The following is an 18,510-nucleotide window of genomic DNA, read 5'->3' as shown; positions in this document are numbered from 1 at the left end:
GTTGTTTTTCTCTTTCCTCATTAAAATTCAAAAATAAAAAATATCATTTCCTTGTTTTACTCATAATTTTCAAAATTTTGCATTAAATTAGTCAAAGATTTTCAAAATCATATCTTTTCAATCATTTTTATTTGCAATCATAATTTCTCAATCATATCTTTTTCAAAATAATTCTCAATCATATCTTTTTAATTGCTAATTCCAAAATCTTTTTAATTAACTAATTGATTCAGTTTTCAATTTGCTTTGATCTTATTTTCTGTTAATTTTTGAAATTTTATTTTATTCTCTATTTATTTTATTTTATATTTTTTCGGTCACTTTTTTTAAAAAAAATAATAATAATAATAAAATAAATAAATAAATAAATAAATAATCTACTTGCAATCCATATCATTTCCCTTTCTCCATCATGGACCTAAGTGGAATTGAGCAGTCCAGAAGGACTCTGGGGTCATATGCTAACCCCATTACAGCTGCATATGGGAGTAGCATCTGTATACCTTCCATTAAAGCAAGCAGCTTTGAGCTAAATCCTCAACTCATTATCATAGTGCAGCAAAATTGCCAGTATTCCGGTCTTCCACAGGAAGAACCTACTGAGTTTCTGGCATAATTCTTACAAATTGCTGACACAGTACATGATAAAGAGGTGGATCAGGATGTCTACAGACTATTACTGTTTCCATTTGCTGTAAAAGATCAAGCTAAGAGGTGGTTGAATAACCAACCTACAGCAAGCATAAAGACATGGAAACAGTTATCAGACAAATTCCTGAATCAATTTTACCCTCCAAAAAGGATGACACAGCTAAGGCTGGACATCCAAGGCTTTAAACAAGAGGATAATGAATCCCTTTATAATGCCTGGGAGAGGTATAGAGGTATGCTAAGAAAATGCCCCTCTGAAATGTTTTCAGAGTGGGTACAGTTGGACATCTTCTACTATGGGCTTACAAAAAAAGCACAGATGTCTCTAGACCACTCAGCTGGTGGATCTATACATATGAGGAAGACGATTGAAGAGGCTCAAGAGCTTATAGATACTGTTGTTAGAAATCAATATTTGTACTCTAGCAATGAGTTCTCTACAAAAGAAGAAGTTCTGGCAATAGCCACTGATCCTAATCCTCAAGAACAGATGGTTGAGCTTAATCAGCAATTACACCTGATGACAAAACAGTTAGCAAAATTTAAAGAGATGCTCCAAGAAACTAAAATTGCTAACAAGAATATGGAAGCACAATTGAATCAGACAAGACAGCAGCTATCTAAACAGATAACAGAAGAATGCCAAGCTGTTAAATTAAGGAGTGGGAAGACATTGAATGTATCAACTCAAAGCAACAGAGAGCTAAGAGAGAATGACCAACCAACTACCCAAAATCCCTCTGAGGACAGTAAGAGCCCAGAGAGGAATGATTCTGGCGTTCAAACGCCAGAAAAGGGTAAGAAAGTGGCGTTAAACGCCCAATGGGTAGCCACTTCTGGCGTTCAAACGCCAGAAAAGGGTTGCAATCTGGCGTTAAACGCCCAAAAAGCACCCAATCTTGGCGTTCAAACGCCACAAAGGGGTCAGACACTTGCAAGTGCTGATAACAACCCCTTAAGCAGGCTTCTCCAACCACTTCTGTAGGAAATAAACCTGCAGCAACTAAGGTTGAAGAATATAAAGCCAAGATGCCTTATCCTCAGAAACTCCGCCAAGCGGAACAGGATAAGCAATTTGCCCGCTTTGCAGACTATCTAAGAACTCTTGAAATAAAGATTCCGTTTGCAGAGGCACTTGAGCAAATACCTTCTTATGCTAAGTTCATGAAAGAGATCTTAAGTCATAAGAAGGATTGGAGAGAAACTGAAAAAGTTTTTCTCACTGAAGAATGCAGTGCAGTCATATTAAAGAGCTTACCAGAGAAGCTTAAAGATCCTGGAAGCTTTATGATACCATGCACATTAGAGGGTACTTGTACCAAGAAAGCTCTATGTGATCTTGGGGCAAGTATCAACCTAATACCTGCATCCACTATCAGAAAGCTTGGCTTGACTGAAGAAGTCAAACCAACCAGGATATGTCTCCAACTTGCTGATGGCTCCATTAAATACCCATCAGGCATAATTGAGGACATGATTGTCAAGGTTGGGCCATTTGCCTTTCCCACTGACTTTGTAGTACTGGAAATGGAGGAGCACAAGAGTGCAACTCTCATTCTAAGAAGACCTTTCCTAGCAACTGGACGGACCCTCATTGATGTCAAAAAAGGGGAATTAACCCTGAGAGTCAATGAGGATGAGTTCAAGTTGAATGTTATCAAAGCTATGCAGCATCCAGACACATCAAACGATTGCATGAGCACTGATATTATTGACTCTTTGGTGGAGGAGGTCAATATGACTGAAAGTCTTGAATCAGAGCTAGATGACATCTTTAAAGATGTTCAGCCTGATCTGGAGGAACTAAAGGAAATAGAAATTCTGAAAATTCCTCAAGAAGAAGATAAACCTCCTAAACCAGAGCTCAAGCCACTACCACCATCCCTGAAATATGTATTTCTGGGAGAAGGTGACACTTTTCCAGTGATCATAAGCTCTGCTTTAAATCCACAGGAAGAGGAAGCACTAATTCAAGTGCTAAGGACACACAAGACAGCTCTTGGGTGGTCCATAAGTGATCTTAAGGGCATTAGCCTAGCAAGATGCATGCACAAGATCCTATTGGAGGATGATGCTAAGCCAGTGGTTCAACCACAAAGGCAGCTAAATCCATCCATGAAGGAGGTGGTGCAGAAAGAGGTCACTAAGTTACTAAAGGCTGGGATTATTTATCCTATTTCTGATAGCCCCTGGGTGAGCCCTGTCCACGTTGTCCCTAAGAAGGGAGGCATGACAGTGGTTCATAATGAAAAGAATGAACTAGTTCCTACAAGAACAGTTACAGGGTGGCGCATGTGTATTGACTACAGAAGGCTCAATACAGTCACTAGAAAGGATCATTTTCCTTTACCATTCATAGACCAGATGCTAGAGAGACTAGCAGGTCATGAATACTACTGCTTTTTGGACGGCTACTCAGGTTACAACCAAATTGCAGTAGATCCTCAGGACCAAGAGAAAACAGCATTTACATGTCCTTCTGGAGTATTTGCCTACAGAAGGATGCCTTTTGGTCTGTGCAATGCACCTGCAACCTTTCAGAGGTGCATGCTCTCTATCTTCTCAGATATGGTAGAGAAATTTCTGGAAGTCTTCATGGATGACTTTTCAGTATTTGGAGACTCATTCAGCTCCTGCCTTAACCATCTAGCACTTGTTCTGAAAAGATGCCAAGAGACCAACCTAGTTTTAAACTGGGAAAAATGTCACTTTATGGTGACTGAAGGGATTGTCCTTGGGCATAAAATTTCAAACAAGGGAATAGAGGTGGATCAAGCTAAAGTTGAAGTAATTGAAAAATTACCACCACCTACCAATGTTAAGGCAGTCAGAAGCTTTCTGGGGCATGCAAGATTCTACAGAAGGTTTATAAAGGATTTTTCAAAAATTGCCAAACCTCTGAGTAATCTGCTAGCTGCTGACACGCCATTTATCTTTGATAAGGAGTGTCTGCAGGCGTTTGAGACCTTGAAAGCTAAGCTGGTCACAGCACCAGTCATCTCTGCACCAGACTGGACATTACCATTTGAACTAATGTGTGATGCCAGTGACCATGCCATTGGTGCAGTATTGGGACAAAGGCATGGTAAGCTTCTGCACGTCATTCATTATGGCAGCCGTATTCTAAATGATGCACAGAAGAACTACACAACCACAGAAAAAGAGTTACTTGCAGTGGTTTATGCCATTGACAAGTTCAGATCTTATTTAGTAGGATCAAAAGTGATTGTGTACACTGACCATGCTGCTCTTAAATATCTACTCACAAAGCAGGATTTAAAATCCAGGCTCATAAGATGGGTGTTGCTTCTGCAAGAGTTTGATATAGAAATAAGAGACAAAAAAGGGACAGAGAATCAAGTGGCTGATCACCTGTCAAGGATAGAACCAGTAGCAGGAGCATCCCTCTTTCCTACTGAGATCTCTGAAACCTTTCCGGATGAGCAATTGTTTGCTATTCAGGAAGGTCCGTGGTTTGCAGACAGTGCAAACTATAAGACTCAATGTTCTCCTTCTGTAACCATGGAGAGGAAGCATGAAGAGCTTCTCTCAAAACAGAGTCAAACAGAGCCCCCACAGTCAAACTCTAAGTTTGGTGTTGGGAGGCCACCACCAACTTCTAAGTTTGGTGTTGAACCCCCACATTCAAACTCTAAAGTTTGGTGTTGGGAGGTTCCAACATTGCTCTGAACATCTGTGAGGCTCCATGAGAGCCCACTGTCAAGCTACTGACATTAAAGAAGCGCTTGTTGGGAGGCAACCCAATGTTATATTTGTTATTTTCCTTTGTTATTTTATGTTTTCTATAGGTTGATGAGCATGGGAAGTCACAAATTCAATTGAAAAGTAGAAACAGAATGAAAAACAGGAAGAAAAATAGCACACCCTGGAGGAAAACCTTGCTGGCGTTTAAACACCAGTAAGGGCAGCAAATGGGCGTTTAACGCCCAGTCTGGCGCATTTTGGGCGTTTAACGCTAGAAAGGGGCACCAGACTGGCGTTAAACGCCAGGAATGGGCACCAAGCTGGCGTTAAACGTCAGAAATGGGCACCAGCCCGGCGTTTAACGCCAGGATTGGTAGAAGGAGCATTTTTGCTCGCCACTTGGTGCAGGGATGAATTATCCTTGACACCTCAGGATCTGTGGACCCCACAGGATCCCCATCTACCCCACCACTCTCTCTCTTCTTTCTTCTTTTGCTCGAGGACGAGCAAACCTTCTAAGTTTGGTGTGGTAAAAGCGTTGCTTTTTGTTTCTCCATAACCATTTATGGCACCTAAGGCCGGAGAAACCTCTAGAAGGAGGAAGGGGAAGGCAAAAGCTTCCACCTCCGAGCCATGGGAGATGGAGAGATTCATCTCAAGGGATGCACTTTCCTCCACAAAACTATTGGGAGCAAATCAATACCTCCCTAGGAGAATTGAGTCATGGGACAACTAAGGGTGGAGCACCAAGAACATTCCATCCTCCTCCATGAAATTAAAGAAGATCATAGAATCATGAGAGAGGAGCAACAAAGGCAAGGAAGAGACATTGAGGAGCTCAAGCACTCCATAAGATCTTCAAGAGGAAGAACAAGCCGCCATCACTAAGGTGGACCCGTTCTTTAATCTCCTTGTTCTTTATTTTCTATTTTTCGAATCTTTATGCTTATGTTTATCCATGTTTGTGTCTTATTACATGATCATTAGTATCTTAGTGTCTATGTCTTAAAGCTATGAATGTCCTATGAATCCATCACCTCTCTTAAATGAAAAATGCTTTAATCACAAAAGAACAAGAAGTACAGGATTTCGAATTCATCTTTGAAACTAGTTGAATTAGTTTGATGTGGTGACAATACTTTTTGTTTTCCGAATGAATGCTTGAACAGTGCATATGTCTTTTGAATTTGTTGTATTGAGAATGTTAAAATTGTTGGCTCTTGAAAGAATGATGGAAAAAGAGAACTGTTATTGAGGATCTGAAAAATCATCAAAGTGATTCTTGAAGCAAGAAAAAGCAGTGAATACAAAAAAAAATGAAAAAAAGGAAAAGAAATAGAAGAAAAAGAAGGAAATAAAGTTGTGATCCAAGGCAAAAAGAGTGTGATTAAGAACCCTGGACACCTCTAATTGGGGACTCTAGCAAAGCTGGGTCATAATCTGAAAAGGTTCACCCAAGTATGTGTCTGTGGCATGTATGTATCCGGTGGTAATACTGGATGACAGAGTGCTTTGGGCCACAGCCAAGACTCATGACATAGCTATGTTCAAGAATCATTATACTTAACTAGGAGAATCAATAACACTATCTGAGTTCTGAGTTCCTATAGATGCCAATCATTCTGAACTTCAAAGGATAGAGTGAGGTGCCAAAACTGTTCGGAAGCAAAAAGCTACTAGTCCCGCTCATCTAATTGGAGCTGAGTTTCCTTGATATTTTGGAGTCTATAGTATATTCTCTTCTTTTTATCCTAATTGATTTTCAGTTGCTTGGGGACAAGCAACAATTTAAGTTTGGTGTTGTGATGAGCGGATAATTTGTACGCTTTTTGGCACTGTTTTTAGTATGTTTTTAGTATGATCTAGTTGATTTTTAGTATATTTTTGTTAGTTTTTAGTTAAAATTCACTTTTCTGGACTTTACTATGAGTTTGTGTGTTTTTCTGTGATTTCAGGTATTTTCTGGCTGAAATTGAGGGACCTGAGCAAAAATCTGATTCAGAGACTGAAAAGGACTGCATATGCTGTTGGATTCTGACCTCCCTACACTCGAAGTGGATTTTCTGGAGCTACAGAAGCCCAATTGGCGCGCTCTCAACGGCGTTGGAAAGTAGACATCCTGGGCTTTCCAGCAATATATGATAGTCCATACTTTGCCCAAGATTTGATGGCCCAAACCGGCGTTCAAAGTCACCCTCAGAATTTCCAGCGTTAAACGCCGGAACTGGCATAAAAATTGGAGTTAAACGCCCAAACTGGCACCAAAGCTGGCGTTTAACTCCAGAAAGAGTCTCTACACGAAAATGCTTCAATTCTCAGCCCAAGCACACACCAAGTGGGCCCGGAAGTGGATTTGTATGTCATTTACTCATTTCTGTATACCCTAGGTTACTAGTTCACTATTAATAGGATCTTTTGACATTGTATCTGTACCTCATGACACTTTACACGTTTCTTTGTGTACTTCCTACAGGCATGAGTCTCTAAACCCCATGGTTGGGGGTGAGGAGCTCTGCTGTGTCTTGATAGATTAATGCAATTACTATTGTTTTTCATTCAATTATGCTTGCTTCCATTCTAAGATATTACTTGTTCTTAAACTGGATGAATGTGATGATCCGTGACACTCATCATCATTCTCAACTATGAACGTGTGCCTGACAACCACCTCCGTTCTACCTTAGATTAAGTAGATATCTCTTGGATTCTTTAATCAGAATCTTCGTGGTATAAGCTAGAACTAATGGCGGCATTCAAGAGAATCCGGAAGGTCTAAACCTTGTCTGTGCGTGGTATTCTGAGTAGGATTCAATGATTGAATGACTGTGACGAGCTTCAAACTCCTGAGGGCGGGGCGTTAGTGACAGACGCAAAAGAATCACTGGATTCTATTCCGGCCTGATTGAGAACCGACAGATGGATAGCCGTGCCGTGACAGGGTGCGTTGAACATTTCCACTGAGAGGATGGGAGGTAGCCATTGACAACGGTGAAACCCTTGCATACAGCTTGCCATGGAAGGAGCCTTGCGTGCTTGAAGAAGAAGACAGTAGGAAAACAGAGATTCAGAAGATGGAGCATCTCCAAAACCTCAACCTGTTCCCCACTACTGCAGAACAAGTACTTATTTTATGCTCTTTTACTTTTCACAATCAACCTTGATAATTATTGATATCCTGACTAAGATTTACAAGATAACCATAGTTTGCTTCAAGCTGACAATCTCCGTGGGATCGACCCTTACTCACGTAAGGTATTACTTGGACGACCCAGTGCACTTGCTGGTTAGTTGTGCGGGATTGCAAAGTGTGATTGCAATTTCGTGCACCAGGCTATGGTGACCGGAAAGGAGATAAATTGGCCTTATTTTATGGTTCATCATATGCTTGAAATGAAGAAAGGAAAATCAAGTGTTGGTTTAGGATATGCCTGCCACTGGAATAAGATTTTCACCTGGCTTGGAATTGACTTGAGTGAAGAGAAAAGTGTCGTCTTGAGTAATGTAGCCAAGATTGATGACAGCACTCTAAGACAGATGGGAAGAGATCCGAATGTCCAAGAGGCTGAGGTCCAAGGACAACCACAATACCCTGAGGTGCAAGCACAATCATAGGAACCTCCCTAACCACCCCCTCCTTCGCCAACAATGCAAGATTTGATGGATGAATTGTGAAGCATGAGAGTATATATGGAGGAGCAATTTGCTGATATGAGGCAGCGTCAAGACAGGCAAACTGAAACTATCAATCGTCAAGGAGAAGCAATTGATATTTTATACACAAATCTAGGCATCACAAACCCAAGGGGCATCATCCCAAGGCCTAGACCATGAAAAAATTGTTATGTAGAACTCCACATGATCCTATGATCCCCATTGATGATTGGATGAGAGTTAATGTTTCTGATTTAGAAAAAATCTAGGACAAAATCTAGGTGTTATTTTCATTGTATCATGAATTGTGTCATTTCACTTTTGAGAGTCCTAAGTATTATTGTTCACTGGCTAGTTTGACAAATTTAAATGATTTCATCCCTCCAAATTATATTATGAATTTTACTTTGGAATTGATTGTAACTTTGTCATTGGTTCATGAAATCCAACAGATACATAAGTTATATACTATTTGTTAGTAGTATGCAAATTTGTAGAGATGAGAAAGGTGGCAAATAATATTTTGATTGTAGTATGCACAGCTTCAAAGCCAATATTATTCACATGAAATAGAAATTGATTTGTGCTTTCTTTTTTCTCTTCCATATAATGAATGAACTGTCAATTCCATATAAGTCTATCTATATTCAATCAATTGTTTTCTTAGTGCAATCGATTGTAGTACACTTAAACACTGTTCCAATCGATTGTTTTGTTACTGTAATCGATTGGATTACACTTAGTTACTGCTTCAGTCGATTGGAACTTAATACAATCGATTGAATAATGGGTGCAATCAGGTGTTTGTATGGATTCAATCGATTATTTTCTCAGTGCAATCGATTGAAGTACACTTAATCACTGTTCCAATCGATTGTTTTCTTAGTGCAATCGATTGGAGTACACTTAATTACGGTATCAATCGATTGGTTTTTCATGCAATCGATTGAATTATCATCAATTTCTTTTTCAATCGATTGTATTGTTATTGTAATCGTTGCAGTAAAAACTAATTTGTGGTTCAATCGATTGTTTTCTAAGTGCAATCGATTGAAGTATCCACAATTATTACTTCAATCGATTGCTGGGGGCTTGATTTCGCGCAGTCTATCAACCAGTTTTGAAACTTTTTTTTGTGACTTTGATTTTTTTGGTGACTGTAACTTTTTTATTTTAATCATTAATATGATTCGCCTAAGATTATTATTATTATTATTTTATTATTTATCTACTTAAAGATAATTATGGATAAGATATAATAATATCAATAAAATAAATTTATTTTGTTAAATTGTAAATAAAATTCAAGATATAATTTGATTTGTATTTGATTTTAACTAAAAAGATAAGATATCTTAAATAGTTTTAAGATGATTCACTTGATTTAAAAATTTTAAAAAAGATAGAGTTAAAATTTGGTTATTTTTCTTGGGTCTATATATATGTGCTCAATCCGACTTATTTTCTATACGTTCACAAATTATTTTAAGTATTTTCTCTTCAACCAAATATACTCATTTAGTCTTCTTCAGTTAATAATAATCATGAATATTCCTCCTAATGAAGATTTAGTCCTCAATGATGCATGTAATACACAGAATAGGTCACTGGCAACAGACTGTGATTTCACAGTTGATCTTGGTGATCAAATTGGAACTACAATTCCTAGTGCTAAGGTAAGACGTAATCGGTTTTTAAATTTTAGTAGAATGTATTATGAGTAATTTAATCTTTTATATAATCTTTCTACAGGATGACCTAGTTTTCAATGACGAAAATATTCAAAGCAAGGATCTAAATAAAACTGAAGAATTGTCTAGTAAAGTGGAAGAGCTCCTCCGTGGCATGGAGGTAATTTAATTTGAGAACTAGTAATGCAAGTTATATTATGTCATACAAGGTATATAGTATAAACATTTTGTCAAACTCTTTTTGTATTTTTACATTTATATGACATTTGTTTGCAGTCAATGAGAGTTGTAAACATGGCTCGGAACGAAAAGATTGATAAAATCTTTGAATCTGTAAGCCGCATTGAGACAATGATATCACAACTCAGTCTAAAGAATGATTTCGAGACTCCGACCAAGCTTTCTGTACATAAGACACGTCCATTCTCAAATAGATTGAAGGATAAGAGTTCGCCTATTGATATTGATATTGCTATATCAGACGATGAGGATGATCTTATCGAACTGGACAAGAGGTCTTTTCTTCACGATGATCCGTTCAAAATTGATATCAATATGGACAACCCAGTATCCCCAACTATAAGAGCCGCAACAAAAAAGAAAAATATATCAAAGGTAATGCATGTTCATTAATGGACAACAACTCATATTTTTTACTATTATATTCTTAATATGATAATAAGAATTTACGGACTCTATTTTTTTAGGGTAAGACCACTATAGGGACACAAAAAAAATTACCCTTCATATCCCCAGGCGGCATTAGAAAGCCAAAGATTGAGTCCAAATCATCCAATAAATCCAAGGCATCTTATGCACTGAGTCAATCCACAAGTGGTTATAGAAGACCTGTTTATTTCTTTTCCATTATGGAGGTAATTACCATTTAGACACCAATCTTTTATTATCAATTCTCTTATGAGTACTACTAATTAACCATATAGTTGTGTATTGCTAATATTTTGCTGTAAAACGTTCGTAGTCAATGCAGTGTAAATTTATGCCAACTCCAACCATGCATCTTTTGGAAGATCAGATAAAGGCCTGTGCATATGCATTTTCAGCCTCGCTAGATCCATTGTAAGTTAATATGATATTATATTTGTTGTCGATGAATGAGGACCAATCTAATTTGTTTTTGGTTTTTAACTGTTACAGGAAAGAACTTGTGGTAACAGATACAATCAGAGCAACTAGATCAGACTTTGAACATTTCATACCTGACAGACCCATTACTGATAAGGTACACAAATAATCTATTCATTAAACAACATCTGATTGTATCTCACAAACGAGTACTATATTTGGATTATGTTCAGATTCTTGAATTACCGACATTGAGATGCACTGATGACCAATCTGATGTAAGTTTCAAGACAACGTGGCAACTTCCACCGAGATTTGTGGTATGCAATATAACCCCTAACAAGATAATTTTACTTATTATAAGTTATAAATGTAATGCTGATATAGAACCATACTTTATCATGTACTAACAGTTATATTCGTTTTGCATTAATGAATTAGGTGGATGCCTTCAGCAAGAAAAATTTAGAGAAGAAGATGGAACACTATATTTATAAATTTATGCAACCTACTCCTGATTTAAAATTTGTACGATTTTTTTTTGGATATTCATGGTTAGATATAGTTTTTCATCATTAACAAAACATATCTTACGGGAAAATTTTATTTTCTAGATATATGTTCCTATTCAAAAGGGTACTCACTAGTATCTAATGGTAATTTTGATTTGCGATCGCACAATCTATCACTTGGACACCTATCTTAATGATGACAGAATTCACTATCGTGAACGTGTTATCAAGGCACTAGTAAGGATTTGAAAATTTTTTACTAAGCTTATTTGCTGATATTTTGTTTTTATTATCTAACTAGTTAAATGAAATTAGGCAAACCTACTGGAGCAAGTCATCAAGTCGAACTTTTACAAAGATGATGGCATTCAAGAGTATAATAAACAATTTCATGACTACAAAATTACAAAGCCAGATGATTTACCTCAATTTAGTTCAAGCTTGAACTCTGCAACTTGGGTAATGAATTGGATGGATATGACTTTTGAGTTTAAACCAAATGGTAACAATAAGGTGTGTATTTGTAAAACAACTCTCTAATATTTACTTACCATTTTTTGTACTAATTTATAGTGAATAAATTGCAGCTTGAGGATCACGATATTCGCATGATAACCGCTGTGCATTTACTCAGGAGTCGGATCAACCATAAGAAGTCACAAATTATAGCGTCGGCTGATGAGTTTTGGAAATTGCACACAAATCATGAGATGTAAAGATTTTTTGTAGTAATCTAGATAAAACTTAATACTTTGGTTATTGCCCATTTATTTGTTATGTTTGGTGGATATACTTCTTTAGTTATTTTTCAATGACTTCTTAAATAGATATTTATCATTTTGTGACTTTTACAATTTTTCTTTATTTCTATGCAATGTATAGATATTTTAGTTTAAAAAACTCATTATTTTAATGAAGTAATGTTATTTTCATTTATTATTTCAACAACAATGACATACAAATATTATGTCTTGTGAATTATATTTTATTTTATGTAATTAATTTATATTAAAAAGAATTCCAGATCTTTTTATTTGTTTGCATTTTATTTTATAGTTTTCATCTTATTAAGATTTGACCTCTCTATTTTAATTAAATTTATATATATTGCTAATAGATAAAAAAATCTAGATAACAGTAACCATAAAAACAATAAATCATGATTACTATGTATTGTTGCATTTGGAAAGAGATACTTTTTTAAAAGATGAGAGTATCCATTTTTAGGTAATTTATTTTGAATCATCAAAGTCGATGCTCCCCATTGACTAGGAGTGGGGATAGATTGCAATTGCAATATATTTAGATTTTGTATACGTACACGCCGCAGAAAATCGATTTGGTTCGATTCGATTCGGTTTTTTCAATCATTTGAAAAATGTAAAATTCCTTCCATTCTTACCTAATAAAATTTAAGTCATAATACGAACATATGAATCATAGTGTGAAAAACTTAAGCTGTAAAGAAATAGACTAAGTAATAGCAATGAGAATAACGGTGGTGAAAATCAACAACTATTATCATTCAAGCACTACTTGTATACGATGTATATATATCAGGTGATTTAGAATTATGTCTTCTAAAAATTAAAACAACATAAATTAGAACAGTAAACCAGAAATTCAAATTACATAATGAACCTGACTCAGAAAAATCAAGAAGCAATATGAAAAGCAAAAAGGGACTGAATCAGAAATAGAACCAAATTGAACTGAAAATATAAACAAACTAATTTAAAAAATCTTCATGTAGTGCACCAATTCCATAAATTCTTCCTCTTTCACATTCTCCTTTCCTGTGTTATCATTGAGTAAACAAAAAGTGCAGAATCAACTCTAAATCAAAATTACTCTAAATCAAAATAGAACAAAATGTTCTTAATTAAAATACAAAATCAGAATCAATAACTAATTAGAATCTATAAGACTGAACCAAAACTAAATAAAACAGAATCAGAAAAAAAAACCTTAGGCTTAGGGAAGAACTTTCTATGTTAGGCAATTCCTTTGAGCTTGATATCTGTACATTGAATAATGAATAGTTAACAACAGAACAACAATCAGAGCAAGTTCAGTAAATCAACAACAAATAAATGAACCATAATCAGAAGCAATTTCAATAAATCAATAAGAATTAAAATAAACAATGAAGAAAAATCAACAATGAAGAACAATCATTTTCAAATGCCGTCCAATTGAACTTATCACCTCATCTAATTCCATGTGAAGTTTTTTTCACAGCAATAACCATACCTGAAGGCAACTCAGCCTTGTAAACAGATCATTGCCCTCCAATGCCCATGAGGTATTTGTCATGAAAATTATTGGCAGCTTTAATGATGGTTTCAAATGCCATTTTTTCCATCATGACTCCATATGAAAAATTGTTCTTCTGGTTGCATTTCTTTCAGACACCAAATAATCCAAAGATAAGAAGCAGAACCAATAACATGACCAAAGTTAGGCTTGACCTACCATTAAAATTAGATGGAATTGTGCCAGAAAAATTGGTGCGAGAGAGATTCAACCACTGCAACTGCTTCAATTCTCCAAGCACTCTTCGTATTGTTCCATTCAACAAATTCCCACTAAGATCAAGAGAACAGACAATAAAGAGCTCCGAATGACTTGAGGTCAGAGGGGATGCTTCCTTCTAGTTTGTTGTTGCTCAAGTTCAATTCCAACAAATTAGGTAACAGAACAACTTCAGCAAGGTTCAAATCAAGAATTATCAGAACCAAATCAATCAATTCATAGAACCATAGCATGTCAGAATCAATATTCAAGATCATTAACAATCATAAATCCCAGTAATGACAAATGATAATAACAATTGAAGAAGCAAGATGAAAACGATGTAGATTAACTAACCAATTAAAAGTTTAAAACAATAATTACAGTTAAAAAAACAAAATATAAAACTTCTAAAGAGAGCGGAGATTGTAGTATCGTCGTGAAAAATTCAATTCGACCGGGCTTAGTCAAGGGAGAAGAATCAGAAGATGAATGTACTTACCTGCTCAATCAAGCAAGGAACGAACTAGATCCTTCAAGACAGAGCACAAAGCGGGACAAGGAGCATGATGGTGGGGCTGAAGAACAACCACGACGAACCCGGCGGTGACAATTTGACCAACGACGACGCGATAGAGGCTAGGGTTGTGTGGAGGCTAGGGTTTGATTTCTTTGGTGGAGGCTAGTGCATTTTGCTGATGATTAAGGAGTAAGGAAGGAGTTGGAGACGGGATCCAAACGCGTGCGATCCCTTTTTCTCCTTTCAACTTCTATACGGCGTCGTTTCTAGTAAACAGGCCGGGTTCCGATCCGGTTTGACCGGCCGGTTTCGGCCGGTTCAACAGTTTGTGTCTGGTTTTTAGAAAAACAGTTTCTGCTAGTAAATTGAACCGCCTAAGCTTTCGGTTTGCGATCAGACCGATTCACCCGCCCGGTTCGGTCCAGTTTGCCGACTAAGCTTTCTAATAGTTTTTTTGGGTTTTCTATTTGACTAGTTCGGTTCGGTTCGGTTCAGGTTTCTACTGGCAAAACCGAACCGCAAAAAAATAGTTCAGGTTTATCTGATTCTGAATGAGAAAAGAAGGGTGGGAGGGAGTTAGGGGAAGGGGGTTGACGCGTTACGCGTTCGGTGTTGTTTTTAATCAGATCGGCGTCCTTTTGTTGAACCGGTCGGATAGCACGGTCCGGTCAAACCGACCGGTTCAACAATTTTCAACAGTTTTCAATCTGACGGTTTTAAATACTGGACCAGACCGTTTACATTGCCAGTTTGAGTGATTTTTTTTTACCCTTTTCATCAAACCGATAATCAGTTGGCAATTATCTCATCTAAAAGGCATACGCAAGACTATTGGAAGAATATATATATAATTTCATTAATATAGTGCAAACAAATAAATAAACACAAATATGGAAATGATTCATTCTGCAAAAATATTAAGTATATGGAGGTGGCTAATTATCACTATCTAACTCAGCTGTCAGTTCTGGATATATGTCGCCATCATCCGAACCATTAGCTTTATCTTCAATAACGTTGTTGTCAATGTCCTTTTGCCAGGGACATGTTGTCTTCTTATGTCCTTTCATTTGACAAATACTACAACGTTGCCGCTTCATCCTAGATGGTTGTCCTGAGCCTACTCCGCTTTGATGCACATACGGATTGCTACTTTTAGCTACACTTGACTGAGGTTGATTAGTGCCTTCATCTGCAGCCTTGTAAGATGAGTACAATCCCATAATAGGTCACGTGTCTCTTCATAGCTCTCTGGTACTTTAGCAGCAACAATAGCCAATTGTTTAAAAAATTCCACCAAGGAACTTTGATGACTAATAATAACAGCATCCCTGGTGAACCCACTTGGATCATTGAGTGCTGATTTAACCTTTTTTGTCCATCTATCCAATACCAATGACCGGGGAATCTCACAGATGTCTTTGTCAACCAGAACTTTCACAATATGTTCGCAGGAAATTTCAAATGACTCCATTCTTAAACAGGTACACATGAAGATCATTTCTTCTTGACGAAAATCAACGGTCCACATAAAATCGGGCCTCCCATGCTTACACACAATGTACTTTTTGCAATCATCGGTATTATCTATGTTAAGCACCCGCATTGATCCAGCTCTAGAGAGAAATGGCCGAAAGAAAAGAAATATCTCATGAGTGTATAACTCAGCACCATATCTCTCTAGCAGCTCTATACAAGTTTGCATGATGGGCACCCCACGTGTAGATTCATAATCAGCATTAAATTCTTTAAAGCGCATGTGTGCAACACACCTTTGAAAATGCTCTACAAAACTTGTCAAATCATACCGCGACCCCACATACCTTCCTACAACTGAGTGTAAACCTTCACATCTTGATGTAGTTCTAAAGTCAGCAAAGAATTTTCCTCTTATATATGCAGTAGCCCACATATGCTTCTCTTCGTACATGTTGATCACCCACGGCTTATCCTCAATGCCAAATTCTTCAATAAGCTGAAACCCACTTACGCTTAAACACGGGAATTTCGTAGTCTCCCAACATGATTTTTCTGAAGTTAGATGTAAACGATGGATTTCCAACATTGCTAGTTGCATTTCGAATGAGGTGCCAAGCGCATAATCTATGTCTGACTTCGGGAAATACATCTCTCACTGCATTCCTAATCGCCATGGCCCCATCAGTTATGATTGAGGTCGGGGTCTTGCCCCTCATTACAAACATAAGCTGACGCAGGAGCCAAATATATGTATCAGTAGTTTCGTCCGCAATTAACGCAGCAGCAAAAATAATTGTTTGGTTATGGTGGTTAACCCCGCTGAATATGACTAATGGACAACTATACTTTTTCTTCTTGTACGTAGCATCAAAAGCAATAACATTCCCGAAGAGTCGGTAGTCTAGTTGGCTAATCCCATCAGACCAGAACAAATTACGTAACAAACCTCTTGAATCGTGACATGCCTTGAAATATAATTGTGGATCCTTCAACCGCATATCCTCCAACTTCTTCAACACTTGTGCTGCATCACCAGGAATTTAACGCCTTTGCTGAGCAATCTAATTGTACATATCTCTGGGACCATAGCCAACAAATTCGTACCCGCCTGCTTGACTAGCTAGAAGACCAAATATCCGTGAGGTGCTAATCCCTGACTTTAGCATGTTCATCATTTGCATAATATCTGCCTCTGACATTTTTCTGTGGGCAGGCAACATAGCACTGAATTGTGTATCCAATTATCATGGTTGTGTTCGTCAGAGAAATAAAAGATATGCCACCTTCCACTTTCTGGTACAAATTTAACATCCATTCGGGCTTCACATCCAGTTCTTGTTTCCAATCTAGGCTCCTTCTTCCTTTTTTCCATCGTGTAATATTTTTTCATCCTGAATCCTTGCCTATGACATACAAACTTTTGTTTGTAAATCTCGCCAGTACTATTCTTGAAGGTCTTGCTCTTCCTTGCACTAAAGCCCTTCGACTTTGAGTACTTCATATAAAATCAAATACAAGCTGCAAAGTAGAAAAGTGGTATTTACCAATTTCCTCCGTAATATTCTCACTAAATTTCAAAGTTGTAATGTCTTGCACGGAGTCAACCGCATAAGCGGCTTCAAGGATATCTTCTGACATATCAGATTCAGAAAAAAAAACGCTCCCTCAGTAAATTCATCTCTGAAATCTTGCTCGAATTCATTCTGTTCATCCATCATATCTTGGACACTTACTAGCTCTTCTTGTTGGTTAAAGTCATCGTCCTTCTGGTATTGCTCATTCATCTCAGTGTCCGTAAATATACCTGACATCTTAAAAATGTCCAATGAAAAAAATTATTTAATACACACAAAGTCATATATTTTTATTTGTGGTTAAAGTTAAAAATTAAAAGTAAATAATATTTAAACTTTTTTGTTTAACAAAATTAAAATAAAGCATAAAAATAAGAATAAATTTATATAGGAGTACATTCATTATGTTATAATTTTAATAATTAATGTAAATTTTAAAAAATTGAATAAATTTATATTTATTTTGATTACATTCAAAAGTGAATTATATGTATTCTTATAATCAAGAAATATACTTAACTTCTTTTAAAAAAAGTAAGTTTTTCAATAATTTAATTTATTAAAAAAATCTCATCTTTTTATTTATCCTACAAAATAAAAATTTATATTAATAATTTTGAATAAGACAATTAAAATAAAATATAAAAATATAGCTTGAATAAATAAAAATCAAAGTTTTTAATCTAAAAATATAAAATAGTTAAAAAATAAAAAATTATTTAAATATGATTTTTCAAGACACTCTATAACTTAGATGAATAAATATTATTTTTAAAATGATTCATGATATATTGATACAAAATTTATTGTATGTAAATGTTTTTAAAAATTAATAAACCTCTCTTGTTAATAACAATATTGGAACTTAAATTTGAACGCTAATTGATATTATATACTGTGTAGGTACTTAGCGTATATTAGAAAAGTACGTTAATAATTTGAAGAAAAAAATTATTAGTGTAAATTTATTTTTTTTAAAAAGTAATCCTTATTGAACTATTATACTTTTATTCCTTCAAAATATATCTTAATAAAAATATTTGTAACAATAATTTAGATCCAATAAGAATATCTTAACGAGCAGTTACATCATTCTGTCATGGGTTAATGCAAAATTTACAGAACAT

The 18,510-nt window shown here is 36.1% G+C and overlaps 2 protein-coding genes across 2 annotated transcripts; both read right to left on the bottom strand.

Moving 5' to 3' along the window:
* Positions 1-15,265: 15,265 nt before the first annotated feature.
* LOC112701231 (protein FAR1-RELATED SEQUENCE 9-like) lies at positions 15,266-16,260 on the bottom strand. Its single transcript, XM_025752012.1, has 2 exons — positions 15,589-16,260; positions 15,266-15,529 (listed from the first exon to the last, which is right to left on the bottom strand). The coding sequence occupies exons 1-2, from the start codon at positions 16,258-16,260 to the stop codon at positions 15,266-15,268; spliced, it is 936 nt and encodes a 311-aa protein (XP_025607797.1).
* Positions 16,261-16,297: 37 nt separating this feature from the next.
* Positions 16,298-17,447, bottom strand: LOC112701230 (protein FAR1-RELATED SEQUENCE 5-like). The gene is made up of 2 exons (XM_025752011.1): positions 17,354-17,447; positions 16,298-16,833 (listed from the first exon to the last, which is right to left on the bottom strand). Exons 1-2 carry the CDS (start codon positions 17,445-17,447, stop codon positions 16,298-16,300), a joined length of 630 nt encoding a protein of 209 aa, XP_025607796.1.
* Positions 17,448-18,510: the final 1,063 nt, after the last annotated feature.

The sequence above is a fragment of the Arachis hypogaea genome, chromosome 7 (assembly GCF_003086295.3).
Source record: "Arachis hypogaea cultivar Tifrunner chromosome 7, arahy.Tifrunner.gnm2.J5K5, whole genome shotgun sequence".
Taxonomy (NCBI): Eukaryota; Viridiplantae; Streptophyta; class Magnoliopsida; order Fabales; family Fabaceae; genus Arachis; species Arachis hypogaea.
Note: the sequence above shows the minus strand (reverse complement) of the source record. Positions and strands in the feature narration are given on the sequence as shown.

Excerpts from the sequence above, each read along its gene's own strand:
- LOC112701231 (XM_025752012.1), bottom strand. The coding sequence starts at position 16,260 with ATGTACGAAGAGAAGCATATGTGGGCTACTGCATATATAAGAGGAAAA. Across the intron at positions 15,530-15,588 it reads TGGCTATTGTTGCTGCTAAA|GCTGCAGATGAAGGCACTAA; the intron begins GTACCAGAGAGC and ends TCATCTTACAAG.
- LOC112701230 (XM_025752011.1), bottom strand. The coding sequence starts at position 17,447 with ATGTCAGAAGATATCCTTGAAGCCGCTTATGCGGTTGACTCCGTGCAA. Across the intron at positions 16,834-17,353 it reads GAATATTACGGAGGAAATTG|CACAAGTGTTGAAGAAGTTG; the intron begins GTAAATACCACT and ends CTGGTGATGCAG.